The 15983-nt window shown below is 37.8% G+C and overlaps 1 protein-coding gene across 4 annotated transcripts in view; it reads right to left on the bottom strand.

Annotated features, from left to right (window-relative positions):
* pak3.L (p21 protein (Cdc42/Rac)-activated kinase 3 L homeolog) overlaps positions 1-15983 on the bottom strand; it is a 111733-nt gene that overhangs the window by 31351 nt on the left and 64399 nt on the right. For all 4 annotated transcript variants that reach the window (XM_041571888.1, XM_041571887.1, XM_018228581.2 and 1 more), the window contains 1 exon segment: positions 1947-2143. In XM_041571888.1, coding sequence (XP_041427822.1) covers positions 1947-2121 — 175 coding nt within the window. In that variant the 5' untranslated portion in view covers positions 2122-2143.

Genomic DNA, 15983 nt, shown 5'->3' with positions numbered 1-15983 from the left:
ATTTTTTGTCCTGCCCTGATCATCCCTGAAAAGTTACAAGTAGAAGGGGGGGGGCACTAAAAAGGTGCCTATTGTTCAGCAAACTAATTGAATATATTATGCACAAATGCTCAAAATGTATTTTTAAATCTTTCACGCCAATCTCATCGACAGTCCCCTAAGCACTTCAGTTAGCACTCAGCTCCCCAGTGATCCGTAAATAAACCCCAATGTGACTGGAAAAAGAATTCCAGGCCTCTTTCCTTTGGGTTCAGTGCAGTCCCTTGGCACGTTCTTGCAGACTGAAATACAAGCTTCTATAATGAAAAGCAGCCTAGTAACATTATACATAATGACAGATACCCCAAATTGTTAAAACATGTGGGTATGATTTACTAGATAACAAGTTACACTGAGGAAACTCTGTTTCACTGCTTAGTCTGGAGCGATCAACGTTGAAGGAATTTCCTTTCTGAGGGTCTGTTCCACATCATGGTAATTAAAGGTGCAGTCCTACCTTCCCGATCCTAAATACTTTCAGCACAAATTGCATTGACCTTCCCTTGTTTTTAAGCCTTAGAGGAGCATGACTTATAAAGACTGGAGCTTGTTTAAAGGATCTCGTATGGAAAGCACAGTTATATGGCACAATTCCGATCATAGCAAAACATAAACCATGTGCCTTGTCATTACTATTTCTTACTTTGAAAGTATTACATGCTTCTATATTCTGAATATTGGCTGACTCTCTACTAATTTTTCATGACTATACTATTAGCTGGTAAGTCTTATCAACACACATAAGGGTTATGTACTGTATTAACAGTCTAGTAACCCACTGCAACCCAATAGATGGTTCTTATGTGTTACTAAACTGGGGGGGGCAGACCTCAGATATCTAATGATCAATAGATGTTGACCTGCTAATTAGTTGCTGTGGGTTACTAGAACTAAAACAAACGTTGCACCTGTTATTACATCACCATTCTAAAATGCTGTGAGAAATTATTACCAACCATGCAAATTTCAGCAGCAACATGGCTGGGAAATATGGCACAACCACCACTATCATTATATGCAAGCATCCAGTGTAAATCTGAATCAGATTGGAACTCGGCTCATATGGAATGAAACATTGTGAAAAAATGCATTGCATAATTAAACACATGCAAGCCACACTGGAGTGTTGCGTGCCGAACATTTTAATGTCCCACACATACCACAATATTATTCACAATGTCACACTTGATTAAAAGTTGATACAATGAGCAATGAACGTCTCCAAAGGAGGGTAATGCAATGTGCAGTATTTGGTAAAAAAAAGGAATTAAAAAGGGATCCAGACTGGAGAGGTTGTATAGTTAAGTGCATACCCTCTTACCAGCACATAAAAGATAACCAATGGCAAAGCCATGGATACAAAAGTCCTTCCATGTAGAGAAACACAGAAATATGCACAACTGACATGTCCAAGCATCCGGATAGATATTTGCTTATTGATTAACCAGAGCAGGAGGGCAGTATATACGAAGTTGTACCACATCTGTCATCTTTGGGGTTGCCATGAGTGCAGATGCAGAGAATTATAGACTAACTTCCACTGAAAGTTATTTATGCCCTTCCTCCATGACAGGTACATAGTTCACTTTCTACTCTGCAATAATGAAGCAAAGGCAGCTAACAGCAGTCCCCGGAGAGACCACAGTGTTCTAGGCAGCCCACTACAACTCTGTCTCCCTAGCTGATGAAATGCATTATGACTATACATTAAACAAAAAGCATTATTTTGAGTGATAGCCAAGCATGACTCACTTAATGTGACTGGAACCATAAGGACGTGCTAGTGTGCATGTCATCAATTCTAATTCAAACCTCATGTACCATTCCACCATGACTTAATAATAAACACCATGAAAAAAACAAAAAAAAAACAATTCCTTTTCTAATGTCATACACTGATACTTTACTTTTATCCCCTCCTCCTGGAAAAATGGAGCGCAGCCTGGCTTTCTTGTTCTTCTCTTCTGGGGCCATAGGAAGTGGTTTCGAGCAGTGATTCAATGCAGAAGAATCGCGGTTGTTACTATTCATTCTCAGAGGGGGAGCTGGAGGTTTCTCTTCAATATCCACACTATCGGACATCTTCAGCACTCCTCACAGCCTCCTGTTAATTTAAACATAATCAGTCATATAATCGAATCAGCCAATCAAAATTAACCAGTATCCATCCCCAGCACTTTCATTGGGTTTCACTTCAGAGCATCTAACTTTTATTTATATAAAAATTACGTATAATTTACAAAATTATAATTTCATGTGTAGGGTTAGGTATAAGATTGCGGCGCAATTCCACACATTATGTTTCTAGTAGTTTGCACAGCACCAGACTCTTTGTAGGGCTCATAATTAGTCCAGCTTCTTGAGTCTCCTTCACACACTATGTCATCTAGTCTGTGCCCACCACTAACTCTTCTAGGAAGGGGTAATGGTAGGGTTGTCATCTGTCCAGTTTAGAACAGGGCAGTCTGTGTTTTACATAGGCTAGCCAGTTCAAAACGGAATTCCTTGGAATCAAAGATTTGTGAACCGGACAAGACCCTGACCAACATGGTAACAAGCCAATCACTGGTTGCCACATCATAGCCCACCCCTGATGTCACTACCCACCCCATAACAGCATTTTCCCACCACCAAATTACGCCCCACCCGTGCAGAAGAGATATAATAATAATAATTCTTATTTTTGACTGATTTCCCTTTTCTCAATAATAATACAGTAGTACCTTTTACTTGGTGGTAACTAAGCTGCATACATTTCCCAATGTTTTTAGTAGACATGATGATCCAAAATATCTAAAGACCTCTTGTCCTGAAGATCCCAGTTCTCAAACATTCCAGAATAGCTCTCGTGCCTGTACTGTTTACATTCTATTTATTTTGTCCCATTTTTTTTTTTAAACTTTTGCCTCACTCTAAAGTTCTTATTTAATAGAGACAAAGATATAAAAGCTACACATTATAATAAGGTTTTTAGTTTAATAGTACCAAGATAGAAACTGTGCTATGATTGTGTTATGGTTTCACATGCTATGCTAAACACATACACAATAATAAACATTTCTGGGTATTTGCCCGTTATGATTTGTTGCTTCATTTGCTTTTGTTTACGTAAATGTTCTTTGCTGCGTTTCTGAGTCTCCTAAATGAATCTCAAAAGTCCTAGTCCTGCTGAACTGTTGATAATAATAGAATATCTAATCTTGGCAATAAATTAACAGAAGAAGAAAGTGATTTTTTGTGTGATGCCCATTCCACACAGGTCATAGAGCTTCCCCAAGCAAGTAAATGAAGAAGATACCAAAATACTTCTCTTATCACCAATAATGTGCATGAGTGGATGATACAAATCATTTTCATAAGCGATGAACAAGAATACTTCAATACAATCAAGTGCAGTGATGCCCAGCAAGCAGCATGTCTTCGTTCCAATCTGCTGGAGGGGATTTAATCTGCTCGGAGTGGGCCTGGCTATACTATTCATTGTCTAAAGTCTCAAACAGCAGTGTGGTGCCCTTAAATGCAAATGGTGCAAAACAGAAATGGGTTCTTGCGTCCACAAAGGAGTCCTTGTATTTGTTTTATCTTTTCTATCCAGAATGACCATTAAGTGAATCTTGATATGATATTAACTATTGCATGAGTCTGAGGATTTTTAGCTCCATGCCTTCATGAAAAATATGGTCTAGTTCTTTGACCAGACATCATTGTATGTCTATGATACAGTAAGATATCCATTTTGTCTACAGCAGGTTTGCTACAGAAAATAAGCACTGGATACTTATCGACATGGAAACTTTCAAAACTGAAGACATTATTTCATGTTGCAAACACGGTAATGTTTAAACACTTTAAAGACAGTATTGTTTGCTGTTACCTTAAACTCCAGTGAGGCAAGAGCGTGTATCATGATTCCGAGGGTGAACTCAATATAGAATTATTGCCAGTGATAGTAATAAAATTAATTTCAAAGCAAAAATACCAGGCTTTTCTCTCTTTCTGCTATGCACCTTTCATTAAATAGACAAGATATTTTTAGGCAGACAACATGAGCCGTGGAGAGAGACACAAAGAGATTTCTTGTCTGACAAACAGGGCTTTGATGAACTGACTCTGGAGGTTATTTCGTGCTGTTCCAGTTCATCACAAGTTCCCAAAAGAGATTGAAGTCATGTTACTATGACGTGCAATGAATACCTCTGCAATGCCAAGTCTGTGTTTTCTGTTGATTTGGGGAAAAAAGTGCACACTGAACTGTGACCATCTCTTCCAAACACTGGAGAATTGTTCACAAAACATTTAGGAAAGATGTCTCTTGTTATTGACCAGAGCTAGAGTCCACAAGGATAAAAGACTAACACAGACCAGCAATATATGTTAGGTTGTGTTAGGCTAACTTTTTTTTACATTAGGGCCAGATGCAGAGCGTTGAGACTACAATTCATAGATTAAACAGCATGAAAGCTTCAGATAAGGTCAGATACTGGCATGATTTAAGTAATAACATCTATGCCACCCCCATTAAAGCCTTGGGGGGGACATTATATGTATATATATATATATATATATATATATATATATATATATATATATATATATAGTGGTTTTTTTATAGTATTGTTGTTTGTTTTAATGAATGCACTTACTTATTAATTGAAAGCAACGCAACAAACATGTAGGCAACTGTCTAATTTTCATATCTGGATACTTTCTGATCTGAAAATATAGGGATCATACGGACTCATTCAAGTTCATTAAAAGAATTGCAAACATGGAGAATATGGAATACCTCCAAGCATTTACGCAAAAGCCCTTACATACCTCGTAACACCCCATTTTGAACAGCTACAATTTAGCCACAACTCAGTTCACATATAAAGACTGAACCACAAACAATGAGCTAAATGGAAAATATTTGAGAATGTCAACCTTATCTTCTATAAAGTATTTGTGTTTGTTATCCCCCTTGGGCATAATAAATTGGGCCAGCAGACCCCATGATTTCATGGGGCCCACTGATGATATATACACTTTCAGCACATGCCTGTGTCATGAAGTATAGACGGCCCTAAATCCAGGTTACCAGATCATCTAAACAATGAGGACTCTTCTAATAAATAAAATTGCTGGAGATTTTAGAAGTGTCCCTGATATTTCAAAATATCTAGCAATCTTACCCTAAACAGTTTCTTGATGCTTCCCCTCCAACCCAAACATTTCAATAAGCTTGACTGCAGGGAAACAAGCAAAGCAGGGCAGAAAACAGTATTCATGTAAGACACGGTAATGTAACTACTAGCCCAAATGGCACAGACCTTTGTGGGGATTCTGGTAATTCAATAGTTGGAAGCTGCACGGTCCAAGCAACCTATTAGATCAAATTAACATTTCTTATTCTAAACACTGCTGGCTGAGAAAGAGAAAGATTATTGAAAACTGGAAAAGCACAATGCCCCATCTAGGGAGCTCACATTTGTATTCTGTGCCAATTCCATGACTCCAACAATCAATTTATTCAGAAATAAATGCTCTTTATGGCTAATTTACAAACCAAACAAACAGCCATCTCATTACATGACATAGACAGAACTTGAGGCTTGCTCATGGTTCCTATTTGTGACTTAAGAGGATTTTACTCTTTATGCGCCATAGCTCCTAAAATCATTTATTGAGCCCAACCATAATTGTGGTCTTGCAAATTTTTGGCCCAGTCACTGAGTGAATCGACACCATTCAATTAGGGATGCACCGAATCCACTATTTTGGATTTGTGAAAGATTCGGCCGAATACCGAACCAAATCCTAATTTGCATATGCAAATTAGGGGTGGGAAGGGAAAATGTTTTACTTCCTCGTTTTGTGAAGAAAAAGTCATGCAATCTCCCTCCCCATCCTTAATTTGCATCCTGGATTCGGTGCATCCCCACATTCAATAAAGGTACTTGCTTCTAAAACCAGTCTTTCCATATGTGTGTTTTGGTGTGAAATGCCAATTCATCCTGCAGAGAATGCAGGGAAATGTTTAAGGTTGTAATAGGTCCAGGGTTCCAACAGTGGCCTGCATCAAGAGACGCAGTGTACTTGCACCTTAATAATTGGGAAAAATTTGACAGTAAGCGCTGAAAATGATGACATGCCTACAATGAAGATTTCCAGCACATACATATCTAATTTGAATTGAAGCACATATGCAATTGAGTGTGATTCAGCAGGTGCATTGCCAATTGAGGAAAAATTTTTACAGTGTGGGTAAAAAAATAGATTTATTTTTTTTTTACACTGCTCTTGTGCTCTTTGGTTCCAACACCGAAGTACCAGCATGCCACAGCTACTATAGTTCAGGTTACCTTTATTTCCATGGGTTCACAAGTTGCTGCTGGAATAGAAAAGATTATACAAACCCTCCTGCAGGTAACTGGAGAAAGTGGCAGAAATGCAGGTAAGCAAGTGTGGGTAATATTTCAGGTCTGGCTCTACCTGAATAGTCCTGTAAAAGTTTCTGGGTAATGTTGGAATAAATTATATAAACACACTATAGGCAATACAGGTATGGCTTGCTATCCAGAATGCTCGGGACCTGGGGTTTTCCAAATGAAAGATCTTTCCATAATTTGTATCTTCATACCTTGTTTTGCTTCCAATTAGGATTACTTATATGTTAGTTTGTTTTATTATTACAGGGAAAAAGGGAAATATTTTTTAAAAAATTGGATTATTTGGAAAAAATTGAGACTATGAGAGACAGCATTCCCGTAATTTGGAGCTTTCAGGATAACGGATCCTATACCTGTATTATAACCAAAATCCTATGAGTATGTACACTACAAAGTGTAACACAAACATGAAAAATATGTAGCCCCTGCCAATAAAGTGACCAAGCTCAATTATTTCAAGACAAAAGGTTAATTTAAAAAAAAGTTACAAATCAAATGCAAATTAAGCTTCCAGCCATTCCAATTTAATCTCCCTGCAAGTTTCTGCAATGTTAATTACAACTAGCATTGCCTCATGCATGCTGCAGCCTAACGGAATAATAATTGTTAAATTATTGTAAATTATTTAATCAACCAATAATTTAATAATTTAAATCAAAGGACTACATAGGCCAGCCAAACAGGTATTATAAATACCTATGGGATGGTACAGATGAGACTACTTCAATTATTTAATACAAAGCTATGGCATCGCCCCTTTCTTTCCATCATTATAGCACCTATTAAAAAATGCAGAATTGTAGCTTATAAAGTTACATAAAGTTCTGTGAAAGGTTATCCCCCAACTGTCACTAAGGAGAGACAGTGCCCACAGCAGATGCCACAAAAGGTTGGGATTTACCAGAATGTTGGTTGGGTTTTAGTCAAATCGTGGGGTGTCTGGGCATAACTTTAAGTAAAGATTAGCATGTTGTGTTGGAAGTGTTGGAAGGTATATCATATACCGCTTAAAGGTCTTAATCTGATTTAAGGGCAATGGCAATTTCATGTATTGTAACCACCATATTATTTACAGTAGTAACCCAAACAAGCATCAAAACCATAAATAATCACCTTCTCTTAACCTCTTTGACAAGTGTTTGTTCCAGTAACTTCCATGTGTGCCATTGCCTAAAGAAATCTATGGAAGAAAATGCAGATAAGGGACCCTTAGTTGCTATGTTTACAGATACCTTGACTAATGCGTAAACAAGCCCATCCATTCAGGTAAGACATTTTAATAGGAAAGGTTTCTAAAAATATGAATTTACTATTATGAAAATAAAACGTGTAGTACCGACAATGTACATATGGCGCATTCCTTTAATGCTCAGATGTACAGATAAACAGTGTAGTAGATAACTATCTCATTAAAAAAAATGCATATGCAGTAAATCTAGGATTACCTACTAACAAAGCTATAAAAACCAACAAAAAATCCAGTGACGTGTGACGTGTATAATAATAGCTCAATGTTAGCAGGGCTTTCATGTAATATAACTGCACTACAGTATACCTGCTTCACTCCCATACAAAGAGAGGAATGGAAACAAATAAAATCTACTGTTTAAGCATATTACAGTGAATTTGTGTCTCATTTTTACTCTGCTCCAGTTTCCTTCCCTTCATCTACCAAACTGTAATGTGAACCCACACCCTTCTTAAGGAGACCCCTGCAAGCTGTAGGTCTTCCAAAAGCTTTTGTTACAGCTGGCAGGTGCCATGTGGAACAATGAAGTAATTAAACAATTCCACAAGTTATGACATTATTATCTATCCCTGCATTTATGCATAGGACAACAAAAACAGCATAGATCATTGCAACAATTGAGCCACCAAGTAGCCCAGCTGCTACGGAATCCGATATCAAATGGTCACAAAACACACGTCCTGATACAGTTAAGACTTTATTCTCACTGATGAAGCCTCTGGTTTGTGTTAGTACGTGGAATAAATGTCTATCCTAACTCTGGAATGACAAAAAGGTTGTTCCCTAGGTCAACGTGCTAATTTAGGGCTTCCATTTCAGCTTTACTCAAAGGTATCAACCCCTCTAGATACTTGTCAATGAACTAGCTAGTACACTTAAGCATACCAATAACATTATTTCAAATAGTGTCAATTGTGTTGCCAAACCAAATTCACACTCATTTATTCTGGACAAATAACTTCCTCATCCAACCCCCTTTGTTTTATCAGTAATGATAACGACCCTTAATTTGGTCTACAACAATTAAACCACTTGGTCTGAAAGCAGTGAAAGTTTAATAGTACAGTATTAGTTTCAGAGCCACAGGAGCAGAGTAGCTCAGAGAAACAGCAGAAGTTATAGCAACCAAAGTATTTTAAAGGAACTTTTCAGCTACAACTAATAGTGGGAATTTCTTCTTTGCTTTATTCGTTTGCCTAATATTGTCATGTTTTATTTTTAACCTGTGACAAGCTTTATTTCCACAGTACTGGTCCACGCACCCTGGTAATTGTAATATTGAGCTTAAAATCCCAATTATGATGACTTGTTCATTAGCTCCCCCTTTCTCCAGAGCTGGGGGGATAGGTGGAAGGTGCGAATATTGGGTTACAGACCAGGTACCCTACATCTTGCAGTCCCAGAATAGCAGCTGTAGGTATGTGGAAGGTCTCCTCCATGCAAGAGGGTTCTTACTAGAGATGCCTTAGGAATAGCCACTTAACTGGTGTAGAATTGCTACAGGAGCCAATAGAGAAAAAAGGCATTTATAGTTTATTTTTTTCAAACATAGTTAATTTATAAAACCATCAAGCATTTTAGGATTGGTACATCTGCAGTCACATGCAAGATATACAAGACAGAAATTTCTGGAAGCAGCAAAACTGAATTGCACACAGTGTAACAAAAAAAGAAGGTTGGGCGGTGTTAATCTAGTTACCATTATTACCGAATGATTGAGTTTTCTGCAAAGTCAAGTAAAACCCCAAACAATTTAAATCTTTTTTTCTCTTCTTCCGCAGATCAATTATCATTTTAGCTAGTCAAGCAGAAAAGGGGACTTAATTCAATTCAAACAGATGTCTTTCACGGTGAATCTGGAATAGTTTAATAATGACTTTTTAGATGTCGGAAGCAGAGTTGAAGGTGGCATGCATGGAATTTAGCCAAGTAGGAACCTTGGAACTGTATCGCATCACAGTATTAGGAGGAATACATTAGCACAAGGCCACGTTTAACCAAAGGTCCAGAACGTTATCCAGTATGCTTGTTTGTACAGAACCTTCACATAGTGTGTATCAAAGGGAAAGCATAACCAAAACAAGTAGGCTAACTTTACATACATTTACATTTGGGTGTTACCTACGTTCAGTAACAGTAAAGCATCAATGGAATTGTTCAGTGTATAAATAAAAAATGGGTAAATAGGCTGTGTACAATAAAAAAATGTTTCTAATATAGTTAGTTAGCCAAAAATGTAATGTATAAAGGCTGGAGTGACTTGATGTCTTCCATAATAGCCAGAACACTACTTCCTGCTTTTCCAGGCAGTAACCAATCAGTGACTTGAGGGGGGGGGCACATTAGTCATTTGCTTTTTAAATCTGACCTGCATGCCGAGAATCAAAAGCAAACTCACTAAATATTTATGTCCCATGTGCCCCCCCTTGTCATTGACTTACTCAGAGTTAGAGAGCTGAAAAGCAGGAAGTTGGGTTATGTTCTGTTAGACATCCAATCACTCCAGCCTATATACATTACATTTTTTGGCTAACTAACTATATTAGAAACATTTTCTAATTTGTACAGCCTATCTTTTTATCCAGTTTTATTTTTATACTGAACTGTTCTGTTCCTTCAACGGTTTTAACATGTATCTACAAACACAGCACCAATGTAGTGGCTTTATAGAGGGAATATTTCCCATATATTACAAATCCCTTCCTTTAAAAAGAACTCTACAACTTTCTGGAGTAAAGGTGGCAATAGACGTAACAATTATGATCTTTCTTGGAAAAGATCTTTCCAAGAAAGATTGTTCGTTTCAATACACACGTGTACAGCTGAATCGTCAGATATACAGGCAAAAACAATAGAATTCTACCTGTATCTGACGATTCAGCACTAACAATGGACGATATTTGGGTGCCTTCAAAGGCACCCAATCAAAATTTTTCGTCCAGCCCGATCAACGAGCCGACCAATATCCAAGTCTCCTGCCAATATCAGTCGGCTCTTTTCCCACGCTACACGCACCGAATATCATATGAAAATTTGATTTGTACAATATTATCTGTTCATCAATGGCCACCTTTAGACTCATGCCAATTCAAATGTGAGGTCTTGCCAACCTTGCTCAGAATACTGGCCTTGAGGTCTGCATATGCTCTACTGAGATCTGTGCATCCCTACATACAAATAGGGCATGTCATATTTGACTCCATTTCAGTTATTCTGACTTAAGGCCCCCATACACGGGCTGATAAAGGCTGCCGATAGACAGAGTCTGCAGTTTATTGTCCCATGTGTGGGGCCATCTGACGGGCTTTCCCGATCGATATCTGGCAGAAAGTTGGCCAGTTCTCGATCGGGCAGGGTAAAAAATCCCATCTGATCTGTGCGTGTATGCGGTCCCATTATCCGACCACCCGTATCGGATGCATTATGATCCGATCGTTGGGCCCTAGGGCCCACTATCGGATCAGCCCAATATTGCCCGCTTCAATGTGGACATATCGGGGAGAGATCTGGGAGAGATCTCCTGCCCCCAATTCTTTTTACAATTACCAGTAGTTCCTTTCACATGATCCATTCTACTTCTATCATCCCTTTTCTTCTACCACAACCTTCTGCCCTTCAACTCTAATCGGTTCTTTTCTACACTCTTTCTCATCACATACAGCTCTGTTTATTGTACTATACTATAATAAATAAATACATAAATACACAAATAAATACACTTGTATCTTATGAGTATTTTTATGGTCTGAACTTATAGTGTTAGACTTATCTAAATAGGCAAAAATACTGGTCAGGATTGGGCCCCTCATGAGAGAGTTAAGGTGGCCATAGACGCAAAGATCCGCTCGTTTGGCGACATCGCCAAACGAGCGGATCTTTCCCATATATGCCATTAACGAGCATGGCTATATCGGGTTACGATGATTACGATGTGCAATGGGCTCCGGCGGGATTGGTCAGGTCAAAATCAAACCTGTCCGATTGACCAAACGACCGATCTCCGCCGGACGAAAGCTGCCGGCATTCTCCACACACAATCCGAAAATCGTACGAATCCTCGATTCGTACGATAGGATCTTTGTGTCTATGGCCAGCTTCAGGTCCAAGGGCTCCACAAACTTCATTGTATGACATCCTTGTTTAGGTAAAGTCAACCCCAAGTATAGTGAATACTTAATACCTAATACATGCAAAAATGTTACTGCCGGTTTTAATCATAAAGTGATGTGAACATTTTTTCTTTTTTTTCCCCCAGTTACACCCTGAATAAAATTTATTACAAAGAAATCTTTTGTCTGTCACAAAAAACCCCATTGCCGGTGGCGTCAGATTTGCACAATGTAATGTGACACAGCCGTCAGCAACAAAATGTCAGGAACAGCAACTAATTTAGCCTTGTCTTCACAACTAGAATGGAAAGTTCACCTTAACATAAACCTTTACCAGGATGAAGGCAGTGGGTTTGTCTTCCTTTGTTTGTTGCATTTCTGTGATTGAAATGTTTTTTTATTCTACAGGTATGGGACCTATTATACAGAATGCTTGGGACCTGGGGCTTTCCGGATAATAGATCTTTCCGTAATTCAGAAAAATGTCATGTAAATTTCATGTAAATATGAAATAAACCCTGTAGGCTGGTTTTGCTTCCAATAAGGATTAATTACATCTTAACTTGGATCAAGTACAAGGTGCAGTTTTATTATTACAGGGAAAAAGGAAAAACATTTTAAAGATGTGGATTATTTTGATAAAATGGAGTCTATGGGAGATGGCCATCCCGTAATTCGGAACTTTCTGGATAATGGGTTTCCCATACCTGTACAATCTAGTTTTGTACTGAAATCGGTGCCCTAGGTTTCTGACTATTCAAGGCATGAGTTATTGACTGGAACACCTGTATCTCTATTGAGCTAAACTTCCCAGCACAGGTAGGGTTGTCACCTTTTCTGAAAAAAAATACTGGCCCACCTTTATTTTTATCTTTATTTCATATTAAAAATATCAGCATCAATCATTTTAATACCAGACAGGTGGCAACTGGTGGGCAAAACAAGACAAACTTCATGATAAAGAAAATGGCTTTTTTGACAACGTATGGTCACAGACCTACGAGTCCTGTTAACAGACTCACAATATACCTACCTAACCAGCTGCAAAGTCAAGAGACACATAGTTTATGACAAATTCAGATAGGATATGGAGGAATTTGGGTGAGCAGGAAAACAGGAATGTGACCATGAATAATCACCCTGCAGTAAGTCACGAAAATAAAAATAGATCCCTTTTATAGTTTATGGGGACACAGATTTTCAACACAATCTCTAATAATGGCTCTAACCCTGGATATAGCAAAACAGGTCATCCTTTCGTCAAATAAACCACTGAAATTATAAATGGTATAAATAGTATGTTTAAGTACACTTAACCCCATACAGAATGTCATCCAGTTGGCATCACAGTGAAAGCATGCTTTTAATGTCATATTTCCATTTGTTTGCTTTCAGTTCTACACACAATCACATGGTAACACAACACACACAATTATTTCCCCAGTACCAGTGGCAGATTTTGCAGCTCTATACTCAAAATAAGCCGCAGGTTACAGAGTATGTTGTAGCCATTAAACCAGTACCTCTGCGTGGAGGAGTTGCTGCATTTACCATTTCGAGTACAGTTTGAACACATTACATGCCCCAAGGATTTCCCAGCTGAGAAGCCATCCATGATGAGTAAATTAAGAAAACCTGATGGCTGAAAGTGCAAACATTTCTTTATGCTGTAATATACTATTGGCCAAGGCCACTTGACGGGCAGTTAAGAATCCTTTATTCTTCTTACTTTTTCTTGGTTTCAATCTGAAGAATACATCAATAAGTGGTTGTTCAGGAATGCCTTGCTAGCGAACATGTCAGCCACTAGATGGCAAGGTGTAATTAGAATGGATTTTATGAGCTGACCAGCACTAAATCAATCACTGGCAATAGGGTGGCCGAAAAAACAGATACCCATTATCACTGCTGGGTCCTGGTTGTGTGTTTAATTCCCATTACAATTTATAAAGGGAATTCTCTGTGGAGTCAGTTATAAAAGGAGAGGGATGGATCCTATACTACATATTTCTCCCACTTTACTATAACTACTGAAGGTGTGCTCATTAACACCTCTGATTCAGAAGGCTGCCAGGAAGTATATTCAAGTTGTTCCTTGCCTTCTCTATCAGTTTTACAATCAAAACTTGTTAGTTTTTTACATTCCATTTTCTCTCTCTTACTCATTTCTTCTCTCTTTAGTCAGTCTCAAGCACAGCTATTAGAATCCTCCTAACAGAGAACCATATTGTTTTATGTTGAAACCTTTATCATGGCTTCTCATTGAGCAATTAATAACTTACAAAACTCTTGTTAGCTTTGAAAGCCCTTCACTCCTATATACTTCAATACATCTCATCACTTAGGTCGTCATACATTCTTGGATTTCTCCTTATAGTTCCACCGTCTTTTTTTGCTATCAACACCAACTACCATCTCCCATCTCAAACCTATTATTGAATTCTAACCCTGTATTCTTCTATAAGGAACCTGCCCTCAATCTCCTCAAAACTGAATTTGGATATAGAGGAGGCACTATAATTGGTGTATTTTGTGCAAGTTGTCTTTTCACTCTTTTTAACCTAAAAATTATAAGATTCTAAGGTTCCCTATTTAATGGCTTTGGCACCCAACACATTTTCAATGAATGCTGAAGCAGTATTTTAGGTTGAAATTAAGTCTGCTGTCATTTGTTGCACAATATAGCAACTCGCTTGTGCATTCACAGTATCATCCAGCCACACTCTTAAAGCCAGTGGGATCCTCAGTTAACACCTCTATGGAATTATTTGAGGTTTTCATTTAAGTGACTCATGTTTGATATGAGTCACTTCTATAGTTATACAACACAATTCATGTGTGACCATGCACAAGCAAAAAATACTTATAGGTGTTATAAAAGTGATTAACAAAACAACCTGTGTTGTTCCATCCTTTTCACACATCAGGGTGTGAAAAGTGCAACCTTACTCTAGTTATAAGAAATAAAATAACATCCTAGCAATAAAAAAAGAGACAAATATAAAATTTAAGCTCAATGCTTCAAGCATGTTAGCTCTACGTTTTATCTGCTAAACAGATCACTGCTGTCCAACTTCATAACTCTAAGATTAAGATTTCATATGACCCTAGGAGCACTGGCCTTCTCCTCCTTTAAACATTGCATGATGGATTGATCATCACATGGTTACAAGTGCCATACTTTGAGGCTATTTCCACGTATTGTTATGGGAAGGGATTTGTATTACAGATTTTTTATACTTTATACATTATATAAATATTATATATATTATTTATATTACGTGATGAAGACAAAAGATTAGTAATATTACAACTGAATGCAGGTGAATAATAATAATAATAAACAGCGAATACAGGTATGGTTTCCTAATCAATTAAGCAGTTATACTCATCATGCATACAAATAAAAAGGACCAACATTTTGGATTCCTGTAGCTTAAAAAAAGGCTAATTTGGGAGAAACTACAGCCATAAACATTGTTCACTTTGCTGATGTTTCACAAGAAACAAGGCTGTGCAGTTATGTTGGCAAATTGAAAGCAAAACTACTGTTGGCTTCAAATAAGATGCACTTGTATGTATGACCATAAGTAAAGAAAGCAGGCAGTTGTTTGTATAAGTTTGAATGGGGGCATCTAGGTTTGCTCTGATAAGGATAAACCACCATCATCTGGCCCAACTGGCCAAAAAATGGTAGAATTCTCAATAGCACTAAATTAAGAATTTCCTATGCAAGACATGCCATGGAATTGCTTTCTGCAATCTTTTTTTAGTATGCCATATTTATAAATGCAAAATTGTTCCCATTTAGCAGTTTTTGCCCCAAATATCTATTAATTCTAATAAAGCAATCCAGACTAAATATGTACCCAGATCTGCACACAAGACTGTGGTACAAACTGAGGGTCAAATAACAATAATGCAAGAACTACAGCATCTGCAGCACTTTCATAAACAAGATACTTGTTGCATTTTTGCTCTCAGAAGAGTCTCCATTGTGCTATTTTAGCCTAAGATTAATAGACGTACGGCGACAGACAGATGAGTTAGATTAAAAACCCGAAGAATAGAAACCATGACTGCAGGTTTTGCTATGTCAGTTAAAATTGGGAGGATCAGAGAAACAACAGAGAAAGGTCCCATAATGAGGCTAAA

This window comes from Xenopus laevis, chromosome 8L (genome assembly GCF_017654675.1).
Source record: "Xenopus laevis strain J_2021 chromosome 8L, Xenopus_laevis_v10.1, whole genome shotgun sequence".
NCBI lineage: Eukaryota > Metazoa > Chordata > Amphibia > Anura > Pipidae > Xenopus > Xenopus laevis.
This window is presented reverse-complemented; position numbering and strand designations above follow the sequence as displayed.